The sequence below is a fragment of the Gopherus flavomarginatus genome, chromosome 23 (genome assembly GCF_025201925.1).
Source record: "Gopherus flavomarginatus isolate rGopFla2 chromosome 23, rGopFla2.mat.asm, whole genome shotgun sequence".
NCBI classification, from domain to species: Eukaryota; Metazoa; Chordata; order Testudines; family Testudinidae; genus Gopherus; species Gopherus flavomarginatus.
This window is the reverse complement of record NC_066639.1, coordinates 17,457,354-17,473,817: the sequence shown is the minus strand read 5'-3', so window position 1 is coordinate 17,473,817 and position 16,464 is coordinate 17,457,354. Positions and strand designations below refer to the sequence as shown.

The 16,464-nt window shown below is 66.8% G+C and overlaps 1 protein-coding gene across 1 annotated transcript; it reads right to left on the bottom strand.

Annotated features, from left to right (window-relative positions):
• Positions 1–1,883: 1,883 nt before the first annotated feature.
• On the bottom strand, positions 1,884–7,058 carry SERPINE1 (serpin family E member 1). Its single transcript, XM_050933518.1, has 9 exons — positions 6,960–7,058; positions 5,773–6,035; positions 5,185–5,418; positions 4,179–4,373; positions 3,824–4,022; positions 3,354–3,454; positions 3,157–3,243; positions 2,878–2,961; positions 1,884–2,383 (listed from the first exon to the last, which is right to left on the bottom strand). Exons 2-9 carry the CDS (start codon positions 6,032–6,034, stop codon positions 2,346–2,348), a joined length of 1,200 nt encoding a protein of 399 aa, XP_050789475.1. The 5' UTR covers position 6,035; positions 6,960–7,058; the 3' UTR covers positions 1,884–2,345.
• Positions 7,059–16,464: the final 9,406 nt, after the last annotated feature.

Below are 16,464 nucleotides of genomic sequence, written 5' to 3'. Positions count from 1 at the left end.
AGGGCCCTGTAACCATGGCAATAGGCACGAGGGAGCTGTGTCCATGGCAACATGATGAGCGGGAGGGATGGGTGACCTGTAACCATGGCAATGGGGCAAGAGTGGGCCATTTCCATGGCAACAGGGGCAAGATGGAGGTGCAGGGGCCTGTAACAATGGCAATAGGGCACGAGGGAGCTGTGTCCATGGCAACAGTGCGAGCTGGAGGGATGGGTGACCTGTAACCATGGCAATGGGGCAAGAGTGGGCCATTTCCATGGCAACAGGGGCAAGATGGAGGTGCAGGGGCCTGTAACAATGGCAATAGGGCACAAGGGAGCCCTGTCGATGGCAACAGAGGGCAGGATGGGTGGGTGTGTAGGGGGTGTCAGGGGTGCTGTCTCCTTTGCAAGGGGGAGTGAGGTGGGACCCAGGGGAGGGACTGGGTGTGTCTCCATGGCAACACCGGGAGGAGGTTACTGGGGAGAGGAAGGGGGTGTCAGGGGGCAGGGATTGTGGGGGGCTTTAAGGTGAAGGGGGAGGGTCCTGGGGGCTGGGAAGCAGGAGGGGCGAGGATGGAAGGGGAGGGGGGCTATGGCAGAGTAGAGTGGGGCCATGGGGAGAGAGGGATGGAGGCATTGCAGAGTGCAGCAGGGAGGGGGGTCATGGCTGAGTCAAGGGGGGCCGGGGGGGGAGTGATGAGGGCATGGCTGAGTGGGCACAGCTGGACCCAGGGTTAAGCCCCCGCTTCCGCTGGGGCATCATGTCCCCCTAGCCCTGGTAGCAGGGAGCTGTGTGGCACAGCCCCCTGGCTGGGCACCAGCCAGAGCCAAGGAGGTGCTGAAGGCCAAGCTGAGCCCCTCACCCTGGGGGAAGCTGCCCCCTGCCGGCAGGCATGAAGGCCGAGGACCTGCCCCATAGACGAAGGAGGGAGTGGATGGCATGACGCTGCAATCAGTACGGACCCCACTGGGTACAGGGCTTGGGGGAGGAGGGGGGTTCCCTTGCAGCTAGTGCTGCCCCCCATGCCATGGGGCAGGGCTGCTCTCCCCCCGATGCAGGGCTGACCCTACAACCCATTTATCAGACCCCGTTACAGGCCATGCCCCCCACCCCAGGTCCTTTCCCACAGCCAGCGGGCTGGGATCGGGGCTAAGGGTGCAGTACGGGTGCCAGCGCGTGGATCCAGAGAACGGAGGGTGCCAGGGCCAGGGATATGGAACTGGGGCAGGCAGTGAGCGAGGCCAGGGTCATACCAAGCGGACACCGTGTTTCCATAGAGATTTTTATTGCTTTTCTTACATATCAAAAGTGGAATAAAAACCATTCAATTTAAAAAAAAAAATCCATAGACGCACCCCCATCCCCTGCAACTCACTGCCAACGTGCAGAAATCCTGCCTCATTGCAATGGGGGGAAGGGGGTCCCCACACACCCCAAGGGGTATAGGGAAAAGGACGTCACCCCACGGCACGTCCCTTTAAGGCACTGCTGAGCAGGATGCGTGGGGCATTTAAATCCCCACCCTGCGGGCTGTTGGTTTCACGCCGACAAGGAAGCCGCTGGCGGTGAGGGGTGGGAAAACGTGACTGGCCAAGGCCAATCACCTCAGTTATTTTTAAACAGCTGCTGAGTTTTTTTGGGGGGCTGCGTGCGGCTGGTGAGGGTGACTCACCGCTGGCTCTTATCTGCACATGCAGCCCTGGCGGCTGCACATGATTGCTTCACCCGGCTTCCTGCGCTGTGGGGGAGAGATGTAGGCCCAGAGGAGGGCCCCCCTCTGCCCGCCGTGGGGCTGTGGCTCACGCCGAGCTCTTGGGGGGAGAAACGGGGAGTTTGTGCTTCCACCGTGAACAAAGGCTTAGAGTGGCTTTGCTCTGGCCGGCCCTTTTGGGGTGCCACCCCACGCAGGCCCCTCAAATGCAAACAAAGCTAGGAATATATTATCTCCTCTACAATATATTACTCTCCCATACATTCATGCCCAGCCCCCTGACCGGGAACAGGGTTCCTGACACCCCCCAGAGGAGGGGGTGAGGTAGCAGCCTCCAGTGTAAATCCATTAGAATCCGTGCAAGGCCCAGGTATGGTAGGACCAGGGAAACTGAGTCGCTGGGGGGCAGATTTGAGCCCCAGACTAGGCCTGCAGGGCGACAGTGTGCCTGGGATTCCCGGCCGTGGGGGACAGCCCAGCGACTACTGTCATATATGGCCCCACCGCTGCCCTGCAATCCAGGGGAGGAGTGGGGGGGGACCCAGAGAGTCAAACTGAACAGGACAGGCATCTCCTCAGCCAGGGAGGGGGGGTGCCCCCCCAAGATGGCTTCGTTTCCCAGTCTGCTCCCAGCACGGGGGGTTCCCCATGGTCAGGGCTCCATCACCTGTCCCATGAAGAGGATGGCACCTGGGGGGCAGAGAACAGGTGGTGAGTGGGTGGTCACTGCTGGCCCCCTCCCAATACTGCCCCCTCCCCCCCGCTCTCTCTCCTTCCCTCCCCATAGGCCAGAGGGTGAAGGCCCACCCTATGCGTACAGCATGGAGCCCTGGCTGGGACAGGAGGCAGGATTCCAGGATGGATGGGCCCCATGGCTGAGCCCCCCCTATGATTCCTCATGCTGGGCTGGGTTCTCTCCCCGGCTCTGGGAGGGGAGTGAGGGCTGGTGGGTCAGAGCAGGGGGGCTGGGAACCAGGACTCCTGGGTTCTCTCCCTGGCTCTGGGAGGGGAGTGAGGGCTGGGAGCCAGGACTCCTGGGTTCTCTCCCCGGCTTTGGGAGGGGAGTGGGGGCTGGTGGTTAGAGCAGGAGGGGCCAGGAGCCAGGACTCCTGGGTTCTCTCCCCAACTCTGGGAGGGGAGGGGAGGGGAAGTCTAGCTGTTCAGGACACGGGGCTGATCCTCACCTGTGGGGTTGTGCCGCACCACGAAGAGGAAGGGCCGGTCCATGATGATCTCCAGGGGCGCCATCCGGGCGTAGACTATGGCAGCTGGAGGAAAGGAACCAGGAGTCAACCGGGTTGTCCCACTAACAGACCTGCGAGATGGGTCTGGCAGACTAGAGGGGTTTTCCCTCTAGGCCCTGCTGCACCCCCTGGCCAGCCAGCTCAGGCAAAGCCACGGGAGGGGGAGCTCCCACAGCCAGCCCCTGGTGCACCCCTCCGGGAGGCCAGCGACCCGCTCACCTGTGGCAGAGGAGGCTTTGGTGCCACTCTCATTCACCTCGATCTTGACCTTCTGCAGGGCCTGGGCCACGTACAGCGACTCCTCGGCTGGGAGAGAGACAGAGAGAGAGAGCCGTGAGCCGGGGGTCCCCCTCGCCCAGCAGGTAGGAGACAGAGCAGCCGGCGGGGGTGTCCCCATGCAGGGGCGAGGGCCTCACCTGAGAGGCTGCTGAAGTCTGCGGCGCTGAGGCTGAAGACGTCCCTCACGCCCAGCTCCTGCAGGGGCCGGCGCAGGTCAGAGTCGCTCTCCAGGGAGAACCTGTAGTGGGGGGGAAGAAGGGACCTCAGCACCAGGAGTGTGTGTGTGTGTGTGTGGGGAACAGCTGCAGCCCCCCAGTGTCTGCCCCGGGGTGTGGGCACAGAAAACCCCATGAAGTATGACATCGGCACCAGGGCTTCATTGAGTGCCCTGCTGCAAAAATAGAACCCAGGAGTCCTGGCTCCCAGCCCCCCCTGCTCTAACCCACCAGCCACCCTCCACTCTGCTCCCAGAGCTGGGGAGAGAACCCAGGAGTCCTGGCTCCCAGCCCCCCCTGCTCTAACCACCAGCCCCCACTCCCCTCCCAGAGCCAGGGGGAGAACCCAGGAGTCCTGGCTTGAGGAAAACGGGAGGCGGGGGGATTCTCACTTGGGAAGCACGAGCTGGCGGGGCACTCGGGTCATGTTCGCCTTCCACTCGCCCAGCAGCCGGGCGTCAAGGACCCGGGTGAGGGTGGCCAGGGGCACCTCTCGGCGATAGGGGGCGGCGATAAGCATGCTGAGCGTGTCCCCGTGGTATGGCAGCTCCACCACGTCGTAGTCCACTTGGTCTGGGGTGAAGAACTCGCCTGGGTGGAGCAGGGAGAGCCAGGGTTAGCAGGGCAGGCCTGACCCCGGACTGGGGGTATGTGGGGTTCTTCTCCCTTCCTTGGGGACCAGAGGGAGAGAGTTGGAGACCCCGCTAACTGCCCTCCCCACCCACCACAGCAGGGGGCACCACTGACCGTAGTTGAACTTGGCTGTCTGCTCCATCATGGGCACCACCACCCGGCTCCCGTCCGACTTGTGGAAGACGCGCTGGCGCGTGTCCGCCTCCGGGAAGGGCAGCTTCCAGAGCCCCTTGAAATACACCGCGTTCACCAGCACCAGGCGGGTGAGGTCGTCCACGGTGCCCGGCCCCAGGAAGTCACTGATCATCCCTGCAACCATGGGGGTAGGGGGGTGTCAGAGGGCAATGGAACCCAGGAGTCCTGGCTCCCAGCCCCCTCCTGCTCTAACCCACCAGCCCCCACTCCCCTCCCAGAGCCAGGGAGAGAACCCAGGAGTCCTGGCTCCCAACCTCCTCCCGCTCTAACCCACCAGCCCCCTCTCCCCTCCCAGAGCCAGGGAGAGAACCCAGGAGTCTTGGCTCCCAGCCCCCCTGCTCTAACCCACCAGCCCCCACTCCCCTTCCAGAGCCAGGGAGAGAACCCAGGAGTCCTGGCTCCCAGCCGTCCTGCTCTAACCACCAGCCCCCACTCCCCTTCCAGAGCCGGGGAGAGAACCCAGGAGTCCTGACTCCCAGCCCCCCTGCTCTAACCACCAGCCCCCACTCCTCTCCCAGAGCCAGGGAGAGAACCCAGGAGTCCTGGCTCCCAGCCATCCTGCTCTAACCACCAGCCCCCACTCCCCTTCCAGAGCCAGGGAGAGAACCCAGGAGTCCTGACTCCCAGCCCCCCTGCTCTAACCACCAGCCCCCACTCCTCTCCCAGAGTCAGGGAGAGAACCCAGGAGTCTTGGCTCCCAGCCCCCCTGCTCTAACCCACCAGCCCCCACTCCCCTTCCAGAGCCAGGGAGAGAACCCAGGAGTCCTGGCTCCCAGCCGTCCTGCTCTAACCACCAGCCCCCACTCCCCTTCCAGAGCCAGGGAGAGAACCCAGGAGTCTTGGCTCCCAGCCCCCCTGCTCTAACCACCAGCCCCCACTCCTCTCCCAGAGCCAGGGAGAGAACCCAGGAGTCCCAGCTGCTCACCGTGGGTGCTGTCCTTGACCCAGCTGTTGATGATGAAGCGAGCGCGCTCACCCTCTGTGAAGTTGACCTGTTTGACAGTCTGGCGGAAGGTGCGGGCGAACCTCTTCATGAAGCCGGGTGTCAGCCCCAGGTCCCGCTGCACGAAGAGCGCGTCAGCAATGTCCACCCTGTCCTGGTTCTTCAGGGCAGTCAGCTCCTTGCGCAGCCACCGTAGGGCCTGGGGGATGCCCCGCTCTGCAGGGGAGTCATGGCTTGTCAGGGCAACGAAGGGTTAATGCCATGAAGGGTGCCTTGTCCAGGGTGGAGACGGGGCTGGGCAGTGGGTTACCCAGGGACCCCTCGCCCAGTGCTGAGATGCGCCCACCTCTGGGGCGCAGCAGATGGTTAGCCGGGGAACCCTCGCCCGGCGCTGAGATGCGCCCACCTCTGGGGTGGGGCAGCCAGTGACACAGGGACCCCTTGCCCGGCACTGAGATGCGCTCCCTCTGGGGCAGGGCGGCCGGTGACCTGGGGGCCCACTAGCACCATGCTGGGGCATTTTGCCCAGCATTGAGTGTTGGGACAAGGGCCCCCTCCCCAGCCCCTTACCGTTGACCCCATACTCCATGGCTGCCTTGATCTGACTCCGGCTCTCCCCAGCGGCCGCCATCTGCAGCATGGCCAGTACAGAGGCCACCCCGAAAGGGGAGAAGGCCACATTACGATCTGGGGATGCCTTGGCCACCTCCTGGAAAACCTTCATCCCAAAGTTGGCAGAGAGATGGGCCACGCGGGAGCCGGTGGGGTGGCTTAGAGGGTCGGCCACACACAGGAGGGCCATGCCGGCCAGAACCACTAGTGAGAGCGGCATCCTAGAGGGAGAAGGCAGGAAAGGTTAGATGAGAACCCAGGAGTCCTGGCTCCCAGCGCCACCTGCTCTGACCCACTAGTTCACCTTCCCGTCCCAGAGCTGAGGAGAGAACCCAGGAGTCCTGGCTCCCAGCGCCGCCTGCTCTGACCCACTAGTTCACCTTCCCCTCCCAGAGCTGAGGAGAGAACCCAGGAGTCCTGGCTCCCAGCGCCCCCCTGTTCTGACCCACCAGCCCCTACTCCCCTCCCAGAGCTGAGGAGAGAACCCAGGAGTCCTGGCTCCCAGCCCCCCTGCTCTGACCCACCAGCCCCTACTCCTCTCCCAGAGCCAGGGAGAGAACCCAGGAGTCCTGGCTCCCAGCGCTCCCCTGCTCTAACCCACCAGCCCCACTCCCCTCCCAGAGCCGGGGAGAGAACCCAGGAGTCCTGGCTCCCAGCCCCCCTGCTGTAACCCACCAGCCCCCATTCCCCTCCCAGAGCCGGGGAGAGAACCCAGGAGTCCTGGCTCCCAGCCCCCCTTCTCTAACCCACCAGCCCCCACTCCCCTCCCAGAGCCGGGGAGAGAACCCAGGAGTCCTGGCTCCCAGCCCCCCTGCTGTAACCCACCAGCTCCCACTCCCCTCCCAGAGCCGGGAGAGAACCCAGGAGTCCTGGCTCCTAGCACCCGCTCCCCTTCCAGAACCAGGGTAGAACAGCAGCGCCCAGTGGCACTTCTACCAGCCCCCACCACAAACAGCCCATGGCTCCCCCTAAGCCCCGCACTGCAATGGGGCCAGGGGCCCCCAAGCCCGGGCCGATTCCAGCCTGGCCACCCCGAAGCAGGGGCTCGCCAAGGGCGCGCACCCCTGGCCGGCTCCAGGGAGCCCAGAGCCCGGCCCCTGGGGGTGGTGGGGGATGTGTGGCCGCGCCCCAGCCGCTGTCCTCACCTGGAGACGTGCCGGGTCCCGGAGCTTTGTGCCGAGCACCCGGGTCCAGCCGCCTTATATGCGCTCCCCGTGCGCCCAGGGCGCAGGAAGCCGGGATGAACTCATCCCTCCGCACCCCGCCTCCTCCTCCGTTGGTGGCGGCGGGGGGGACACACACTCCTCCCCGGCTGCAGTCCCCGGGTCCTAGCGCCTGCCCTCGTGGAGGGGGGGCAGAGGCAGCGGGGCGGGGGGGTTGGGATTCCTATCCTGTCCCCAATCCCCTCCCCGGGGGCTGGTGGTGTCAGGGGCCCCCGAGGGGCTCACGGTGGGCCCTGGGTGCCCCCCCCACCATCCTCACCAGGGGAGTGTGGTACCCCCAAGTAAAGGGGGTCTGAGTCCCTGTTGCTGCCCCCAGTGCACAGCGACCCCCCCCCGGGCACAGCGCCCCCCTCCAGTCATCTCCCTCAATGCATATCCCCCCTTGCTGCCAGGTCTGGCCCATGGTGCCCGTGCCAGTGCTACGCTGGGTGGGGGGGGGGGGGGAGAGCTGGGGACGTGCTACAGGGAAATTGGAACAAAATAAACAAAAATCCTGTCTTGGCAGGGTGTGTGTGGGGTGTGTGTGTGTGTGTGTGTGTGTGTGTGTGACTGAGTGAGACAGGCCTGTTTTGGCAGGATGTGTGTGTGTGTGCACGCGCGTCAGACAGGCCTGTCTCGGCAGTGTGTATGCACGTGACACAGGCCTGTTTTGGCATGGGGTGTGTGTCTGTGTGTGTGTCAGACAGGCCTGTCTTGGCAGGATGTGTGTGTGTGTGTGTGTGTGTGTGTGAGAGAGTGAGTGAGACAGGCCTGTCTCGGCAGTGTGTGTGCACGTGACACAGGCCTGTTTTGGCATGGTGTGTGTGTGTGTGTGTGTGTGTGTGTGTGTGTGTGTGTGTGTGTGTGCGCGCATCAGACAGGCCTGTCCTGGCAGGATGTGTGTGTGTGTGTGTGTGTGTGTGCATCAGACAGGCCTGTCTCGGCAGGGTGTGTCAGACAGGTCATGTCTCACGGGGTGTGTGTGTGGGTGTGTCTATCAGAAAGCTGTGTGTGTGAGCAGTGTGTGCTGGGGAGGTTCTGTGTGTCAGGTGGACGTTTGTTTCTACAGGGAGGATGTTCTCAGCATGTGAACTTGGGTGCGGAGATGTGTGTCAGACAGGCCTATGTGTGTGGCTGGGTGTCTCCGTGTGCATGTGTGTGTGCCGTTAGTTGTCTCCATGTGCCTGTGTGCATGTGTCTGCGTGTCTCCGTGTGTGTATGTGGGGGGGGGGCTGGGTGTCTCCATGTGCCTGTGTGTGTGGCTGAGTGTCTCTGTGTGCATGTGCGTGTGCCGCTGGTTGTCTCTGTGTGCCTGTGTGCATGTGTCTGGGTGTCTCCACGTGTGTGTGTGTGTGTGTGGCAGGGTGTCTCAGTGTGTGTGTGTGTGGCTGGATGTCTCCGTGTGCCTGTGTGTGTGTGGCTGGGTATCTCTGTGTGCGTGTGTCTGTGGGGGCTCTGGGTGTCCCAGCCCAGGGGCAGGGAGACACGGGATCCAGAGGGGGCGGGGGTGCTATGAGCTTCGGGGGACTTCCCCCAGGGAGTGCCATGCCCCCTCCACCGATCTGCCCCACCCCCTTGGGGCTGAAACCGCTGGCTGAAACCGCAGTCCCCCTGATGACCCTCCAGGGATTTCCCACCGCCCCAGGGCTGATGTCAGCCCCCTTCCTGTGGGGTAAGAAGGAGGCCGCCCATGGACACGTTTCGCAAAGGGGCCGGAAGGTTGGCAAAGAATGGCAGGAATGTGGTGGGGGAACTGGCCGGGGTGGTGTGGGGGACATGAACTGCGCAGGGGGCTGGGGGGGGCGACTCCCAGCTTCTATTTCTGCCCTTGGCTACAGCCCACTTCCAAAAATAGCCTCCGGCTTTCACTTCCCTCACAACCGCCCCCGCCGGACACCTGGGTTCCACCCCAGCTGGGAGGGGAGTGGGGTATGGGGGTTAGAGCAGAGGGCGTGGCAGCTGGGAGCCAGGTTCTCTCCCCGGCTCTGGGAGGGGAGTGGGGGCTGGTGGGTGAGAGCAGGGGGGCTGGGAGCCAGGGCTCCTGGGTTCTCTCTCCGGCTCTGGGAGGGGAAGGGGGCTGGTGGGTTAGAGCGGGGGTGCTGGGAGCCAGGGCTCCTGGGTTCTCTCCCCGGCTCTGGGAGGGGAAGGGGGCTGGTGGGTTAGAGCGGGGGTGCTGGGAGCCAGGACTCCTGGGTTCTCTCCCCGGCTCTGGGAGGGGAAGGGGGCTGGTGGGTTAGAGCGGGGGGGGCTGGGAGCCAGGACACCTGGGTTCTCTCACTGGTGCTGTGGGGGTGTGGGCGGGGCCATGTACAGATGTGGGATGGGTGGGGGCTGTGGTATAAGGGTCTCTGACCCCTGCCTTGCCCCCCAGCTGTGACTCAGGCCTGCGAGCCCCATGCCTGCAGCCCACGCCAGCCCTGGGCTGCTCACATCTGGTCCCCATCTCGCTGTGGCCGGGGCGGTTTGTATCTCAGTCTGTTCCCCAAGGCTCCAGCAGCCCCTGCACACCAGGATCTGACCCCGAGTGCCGCGAAACAGGGACAGGGCGGCTGTGCCCCCACCCCCACAGCTCCCCTGCTGCTCTTAGTGACCCCCCACCCCCCCATCCCTCCCGGAGCCAGGAGAGAACCCAGGAGTCCGGGCTTCCAGCCCCCGCTGCTCCAACCCACCAGCCCCCACTCCCCTCCCAGAGCCAGGAGAGAACCCAGGAGTCCGGGCTTCCAGCCCCCCCTGCTCCAACCCACCAGCCACCACTCCTCTCCCAGAGCTGGGGAGAGAACCCAGGAGTCCGGGCTCCCAGCCCCCCCTGCTCTAACCCACCAGCCCCCACTCCCCTCCCAGAGCTGAGGAGAGAACCCAGGAGTCCTGGCTCCCAGCCCCGCTCCAATCCAGCAGCCCCCACTCCCCTCCCAGAGCTGGGGAGAGAACCCAGGAGTCCTGGCTCCCAGCCCCCCTGCTCTGACCCACCAGCCCCCACTCCCCTCCCAGAGCCAGGGAGAACCCAGGAGTCCGGGCTCCCAGCCCCCACTGCTCTAACCCACCAGCCCCCACTCCCCTCCCAGAGCCGGAGACAGAACCCAGGAGTCCTGGATCCCAGTCCTCCCTGCTCTAACCCACCAGCCCCCACTGCCCTCCCAGAGCCGGGGAGAGAACCCAGGAGTCCTGGATCCCAGTCCTCCCTGCTCTAACCCACCAGCCCCCACTCCCCTCCCAGAGCCAGGGAGAGAACCCAGGAGTCCTGGCTCCCAGCCCCGCCTGTTCTTACCCACGAGCCCCCACTCCCCTCCCAGAGCCAGGGAGAGAACCCAGGAGTCCTGGCTCCCAGCCCCTCCAGAGGCTGAGGACTCTGTGTACGCTGGTGACTGGACAAGGGGGCGACCGGCAGAACATTCCATCCCAGCCGCTCACTAGCCAGACTCGCTGGCCAGGGTGTCCCCACAGTGACCAGGGGCTGAGCCGGCATTCCTGACCCACGCGCTCAGAGCCTGGACCGGGCCAGGCGGCTGGGAGCCCGGGCTCCTGGGTTCTCTCCCAGCTCTGGGAGGGGAGGGGAGTGGGGGCTGGTGGGTTAGAGCAGGGGGAGGTGGGAGCCAGGACTCCTGGGTTCTCTCCCAGCTCTGGGAGGGGAGTGGGGGCTGGTGGGTTAGAGCTGGGGGGCTGGGAGCCAGGACTCCTGGGTTCTCCCTGGCTCTGGGAGGGGAGTGGGGGCTGGTGGGTTAGAGCAGGGGGAGCTGGGAGCCAGGACTCCTGGGTTCTCCCTGGCTCTGGGACGGGAGTGGGGGCTGGTGGGTTAGAGCAGGGGGAGGTGGGAGCCAGGACTCCTGGGTTCTCCCTGGCTCTGGGACGGGAGTGGAGGCTGGTGGGTTAGAGCAGGGGGAGCTGGGAGCCAGGACTCCTGGGTTCTCTCCCCAGCTCTGGGACAGGAGTGGGGGCTGGTGGGTTAGAGCAGAGGGGCTGGGGGCCAGGACTCCTGGGTTCTCTCCCCGGGTCTGGGAGGGGAGTGGGGGATGGTGGGTCAGAGCAGGGGGGAGCTGGGAGCCAGGACTCCTGGGTTCTCTCCCCGGCTCGGGAAGGGGAGTGGGGGCTGGTGGTTAGAGCAGGGGGGCTGGGAGCCAGGACTCCTGGGTTCTCTCCTCGGCTCTGGGAGGAGAGTGGGGGCTGCTGGGTCAGAGCAGGGGGGGCTGGGAGCCAGGACTCCTGGGTTCTCCCCCCGGCTCTGGGAGGGGTGTGGGGGCTGGTGGTCAGAGCAGGGGGGCTGGGAGCCAGGACTCCTGGGTTCTCTCCTCGGCTCTGGGAGGGGAGTGGGGGCTGGTGGGTCAGAGCAGAGGGGCTGGGGGCCAGGACTCCTGGGTTCTCTCCCCGACTTTCGGAGGGGAGTGGGGGCTGGTGGGTTAGAGCAGGGGGGAGCTGGGAGCCAGGACTCCTGGGTTCTCCCTGGCTCTGGGAGGGGAGTGGGGGCTGGTGGGTTAGAGCAGGGGGGCTGGGAGCCAGGACTCCTGGGTTCTCTCCCCGGCTCTGGGAGGGGAGTGGAGGCTGGTGGGTTAGAGCAGGGGGGAGCTGGGAGCCAGGACTCCTGGGTTCTCCCTGGCTCTGGGAGGGGAGTGGGGCCAGTGGTTAGAGCTGGGAGCGGCTCTGAAGCTGGGCTGGATCCAAACCCCAAACCCCAGAGCTATTTCCGCCTCTGACTGAGCTGGGGGTGGGGGCAGTGGAATCCCTCAAACTTCAAGAACTTTCCATGCGCCTGGAACATATTTTGAGAGCTAAAAATAGGCGGTGAGGCCGTTCCATGAGGGCCAGGCCACGGCGCGCCCCATGGAGCCAGGGGGCAAGGCGGGAGGGGGCTGGCCTGTGACCCATTCCCTGCCCGGCCCTCACCCCGGGGCAGATCAGAGCCCCCGCAGGCCAGCCCCGCTCCGTGGGGTTCCCCTTCAGGAACGGGGGAAGTGGCCAGGAAGTTGGCAGGGGGGAGGAAACAGGTGATGTGGGGCGTGCTCGGGGGGAGGACACCAACCCGGAAAAAACAGCTCCCGCAACTCCGAGACACTGACCCATAGCAGCCCCCACCCCCCAAGCAGCTGTCCCGGGAGGGGAATCCCCACCCTGGCGTTCCCTGGAAGCCGGGGGTGAAGGGGAGTCTGGAACTGGCTTCTGGGAAACCACTGAGCGGTTAGTGGGGCTGGGCTTGTGGTGGGTGCGGGGGGGTAAGTGGGGTCAAGGGGGTCACTAGGGGGGCAGCAGCGTTGAGGGTGGGCTGCCGGAGGGGTCACCTACAGAGCAGCAAGGTTGGGGAGCCAGCGAGGGGGGGGTAAATCGAACCGGGAAACCCCAGGGGTCCAGGAGGAGGGTCTGCAAAGAGGTGCCCCCCGACTGCCCTGACACCACCCCCCATGCCTGCCCTGCCCCCGCATTCCCAGACACCCCCTGTCCCCACATCTCCCCAGCCAGCCTCTCGCCTCCCTGCCCCTGGGCGTGGGGCCAGCCGGATCCATGGGGCTGTTTACCCAGCCGGGGAGTCAGGCTCTGTGTGCAGGGCTGGCGGGTCAATATTGACCCAGAGGGCGAGCCTGGCGCAGGAGCCCAGACACCCACATGGCTGGGGCCCGGGGCCCGGGGCCCAGGGCCTGGGGGGGGAGCCAGGACTCCTGGGTTCTCAGCCTGGCTGCTGGGGGAGGGGGTTGCCTTGCCCTCGCACTTTCCCTGCACGCTCAGCTAGATGAGGCAGCCCTTACTCACAGCCGCTCCGGGCACCCGGCTGCCTGTGGCCCGTGGTCTCGCCGCCACCATGGCCACCTCACCGTGCCCGCCAGACAGGGCCTGGGGGGTCTGACAGCGGGCATGGGGGTCTGCACCCCGTTCCCCCCCAGGCTGGGCAGTGCCTGGTGCAATGGGGCCAGAGCCTGGGGGGTCTGACAGCGGGCATGGGAGTCTGCACCCTATTCCCCCCGGGGCTGGGCAGTGCCCGGTGTGATGGGGCCAGAGCCTGGGGGGTCTGACAGCAGGCGTGGGGGTCTGCACCCCGTTCCCCCCGGGCTGGGCAGTGCCCGGTGCGATGGGGCCCCGATCTCAGCTGGGTCTGGGCGGCACCTGGTGCGACGGGGCCAGAGCCTGGGGGGTCTGACAGCGGGCGTGGGGGTCTGCACCCCGTTCCCCCCGGGCTGGGCAGTGCCCGGTGCGATGGGGCCAGAGCCTGGGGGGTCTGACAGCGGGCGTGGGGGTCTGCACCCCGTTCCCCCCCAGGCTGGGCAGTGCCTGGTGCGATGGGGCCAGAGCCTGGGGGGTCTGACAGCGGGCATGGGAGTCTGCACCCTATTCCCCCCGGGGCTGGGCAGTGCCCGGTGTGATGGGGCCAGAGCCTGAGGGGTCTGACAGCAGGCGTGGGGGTCTGCACCCCGTTCCCCCCCAGGCTGGGCAGTGCCTGGTGCGATGGGGCCAGAGCCTGAGGGGTCTGACAGCGGGCGTGGGGGTCTGCACCCCGTTCCCCCCGGGCTGGGCAGTGCCTGGTGCGATGGGGCCCCGATCTCAGCTGGGTCTTGGCGGCACCTGGTGCGACGGGGCCAGAGCCTGGGGTTCTGACAGCGGGCATGGGGGTCTGCACCCCGTTCCCCCCCAGGCTGGGCAGTGCCTGGTGCGATGGGGCCAGAGCCTGGGGGGTCTGACAGCGGGCGTGGGGGTCTGCACCCCGTTCCCCCCGGGCTGGGCAGTGCCCGGTGTGATGGGGCCCCGATCTCAGCTGGGTCTGGGCGGCACCTGGTGCGACGGGGCCAGAGCCTGGGGGGTCTGACAGCGGGCGTGGGAGTCTGCACCCCGTTCCCCCCGGGCTGGGCAGTGCCCGGTGTGATGGGGCCCCGATCTCAGCTGGGTCTGGGCGGCACCTGGTGCGATGGGGCCAGAGCCTGGGGGGTCTGACAGCGGGCGTGGGGGTCTGCACCCCGTTCCCCCCGGGCTGGGCAGTGCCCGGTGTGATGGGGCCCCGATCTCAGCTGGGTCTGGGCGGCACCTGGTGCGACGGGGCCAGAGCCTGGGGGGTCTGACAGCGGGCGTGGGAGTCTGCACCCCGTTCCCCCCGGGCTGGGCGGCACCTGGTGTGATGGGGCCAGAGCCTGGGGGGTCTGACAGCGGGCATGGGAGTCTGCACCCCATTCCCCCCGGGGCTGGGCAGTGCCCGGTGCGATGGGGCCAGAGCCTGGGGGGGTCTGACAGCGGGCGTGGGAGTCTGCACCCCGTTCCCCCCGGGGCTGGGCAGTGCCCGGTGCGATGGGGCCCCCTTCTCGGCTGGGTCTGGGTGGCACTGGACCCGACGGGGGCCCCGAGCCCTGGGCCCGGGTGGAAGCCAGCGCCCCCCAGAGGGGACAGGTCCCTGCCCCATTCCCCACCCCCCTGTGCCAGCCAGTCCCTGCTGTGGGGCCGATGGGAGCTGGCGCCTGCTCCGGGGACAGGCCCCTGCCCCATTCCCGCCCCCCTGAGCCAGCCAGTCCCCGCCCTGGGGCCGGGGGGAGCCAGCGCCCCCTAGAGGGGACAGGCCCCTGCCCCATTCCCTGCCCCCCTGAGCCAGCCAGTCCCCGCCCTGGGGCCGGGGGGAGCCAGCGCCCCCTAGAGGGGACAGGCCCCTGCCCCATTCCCACCCCCCTGAGCCAGCCAGTCCCTGCCCTGGGGCCGGGTGGGAGCCAGCGCCCCCTAGAGGGGACAGGCCCCTGCCCCATTCCCTGCCCCCCTGAGCCAGCCAGTCCCTGCCCTGGGGCCAGGTGGGAGCCGGCGCCCCCTAGAGGGGACAGGCCCCTGCCCCATGGCGCTGCATGAATCAGCCTGAAATTCCCCGCGAGGAGGCGGGCTGGCAATTCCCGGCGCAGGGATGGGTCACGTCGCAGGCGTGCGGTTCCCGAGTCAGTGCCCCCCCCGCCCCCCGTTAGCTCATCTGCCGGCCAGACACCGACCCTGGTTTCCTCTCCCCGGTGGAGACGCTTCCTGCCGGGCACCACTCCAGAGCCAGACACCGGGAGCTGTCAGCGGGTTTCCCCGAGAACCCAGGTGTCCAGGGGGCAGGGACAGAGGGACCGCGGCACCTGTGGGGTTCGCACCCTCCGGCTCCTGCTGCGGCGTCTCCGGCCCTGGGTGCCTTCTCCAAATCTGCAGCTCCCGGAGTCATGGGAGCGCGGCCTCGCCCCGCACTCAGGCAGAGCCGGGCTGGCCCTTTCTCGCCCCACACGGGGCGAGGGGAAGCTGGGAGCTGTGGCACTGAGATCGGGGCGTGCGTGGGGGGATATGTCACACCCAAAGCCTGCAGTGGGGATGGGGTTTGGGGTCAGATATTGGCCTTAAAACTCGTCGGGGTTTCGTGCCCCCAACTCCCACCCCATCGGGGGTTGGCTGCCTGGACGTTAGCAGGGGAAACCCATTGTTTGGGGCCAACATTTCCTGAAAGCTCGGGCCCCCGGGCAGAGAGTCTGTCCCTTGGGGCGGGGCCAGCCCCCCAGGGAGTCACGGAGCGAGGGGCCATGCTGGGGGGCAGGCAGGGCTGGGAGGGCACGTGCCTGTCCAGGAGTCCTGGGGCTGGGGGGGGGTTGGCCCCTGGCGCAGGGACAGAGCCCCACACACATCCGCCCCCGTCTGCTCACCCTTCCCTGCCCCACATCCCATCCCCACAATCCTCCTCCTCACCCTTCCCCTGCCCCACGTCCCTCCTCCACCCCAGCCCCTTCCCTGGGCCCCTCCCAGCACATGGCCCCCAACGTGATCCAGGCCCCCACTCAGCTCCCAGCTGCTGAGTCACGTCCCCCGGGGCCTAGTGCGAGGCGGGGGCTGAGTCATGGTTCCCAGTGCCGGCCAAAGCTGGGTTCAGCTGGGCCGTGTGGGGCCCTGCCCCCTGAAACCCCCCCAAAACCCTCTCCTGAGGCCCCTGAACCTCCTGCCCCCTCCCTGAAACCCCCCTGAGCTCCCCCCCTGAACCTCCTGCCACCTCCTGCCCCCTCCTGAAACCCCCTCTTGAGGCCCCTGAACCCCCCCTGAGCCCCCTGAACCTCCTGCCCCCTCCCTGAAACCCCCTCCTGAGCCCCCCAATCCCCCCTCCTGTGCCCCCTGAACCTCCTGCTCCCTCCTGAAACCCCCCTGAGCTCCCCCCCTGAGCCCCCTGAACCTCCTGAAACCCCCTCCTGAGGCCCCTGAACCCCCCTGAGCCACCTGAACCTCCTGCCCCCTCCTGAAACCCCCTCCTGAGCCCCCCAATCCCCCCTCCTGAGCCCCCTGAACCTCCTGCTCCCTCCTGAAACCCCCCTGAGCTCCCCCCCCTGAGCCCTCTGAACCTCCTGCCCCCTCCTGAAACCCCCTCCTGAGGCCCCTGAACCCCCCCTGAGCCCCCTGAACCTCCTGCCCCCTCCCTGAAACCCCCCTGAGCTCCCCCCTGAGCCCCCTGAACCTCCTGCCCCCTCCTGAGCCCCCCAATCCCCCCTCCTGA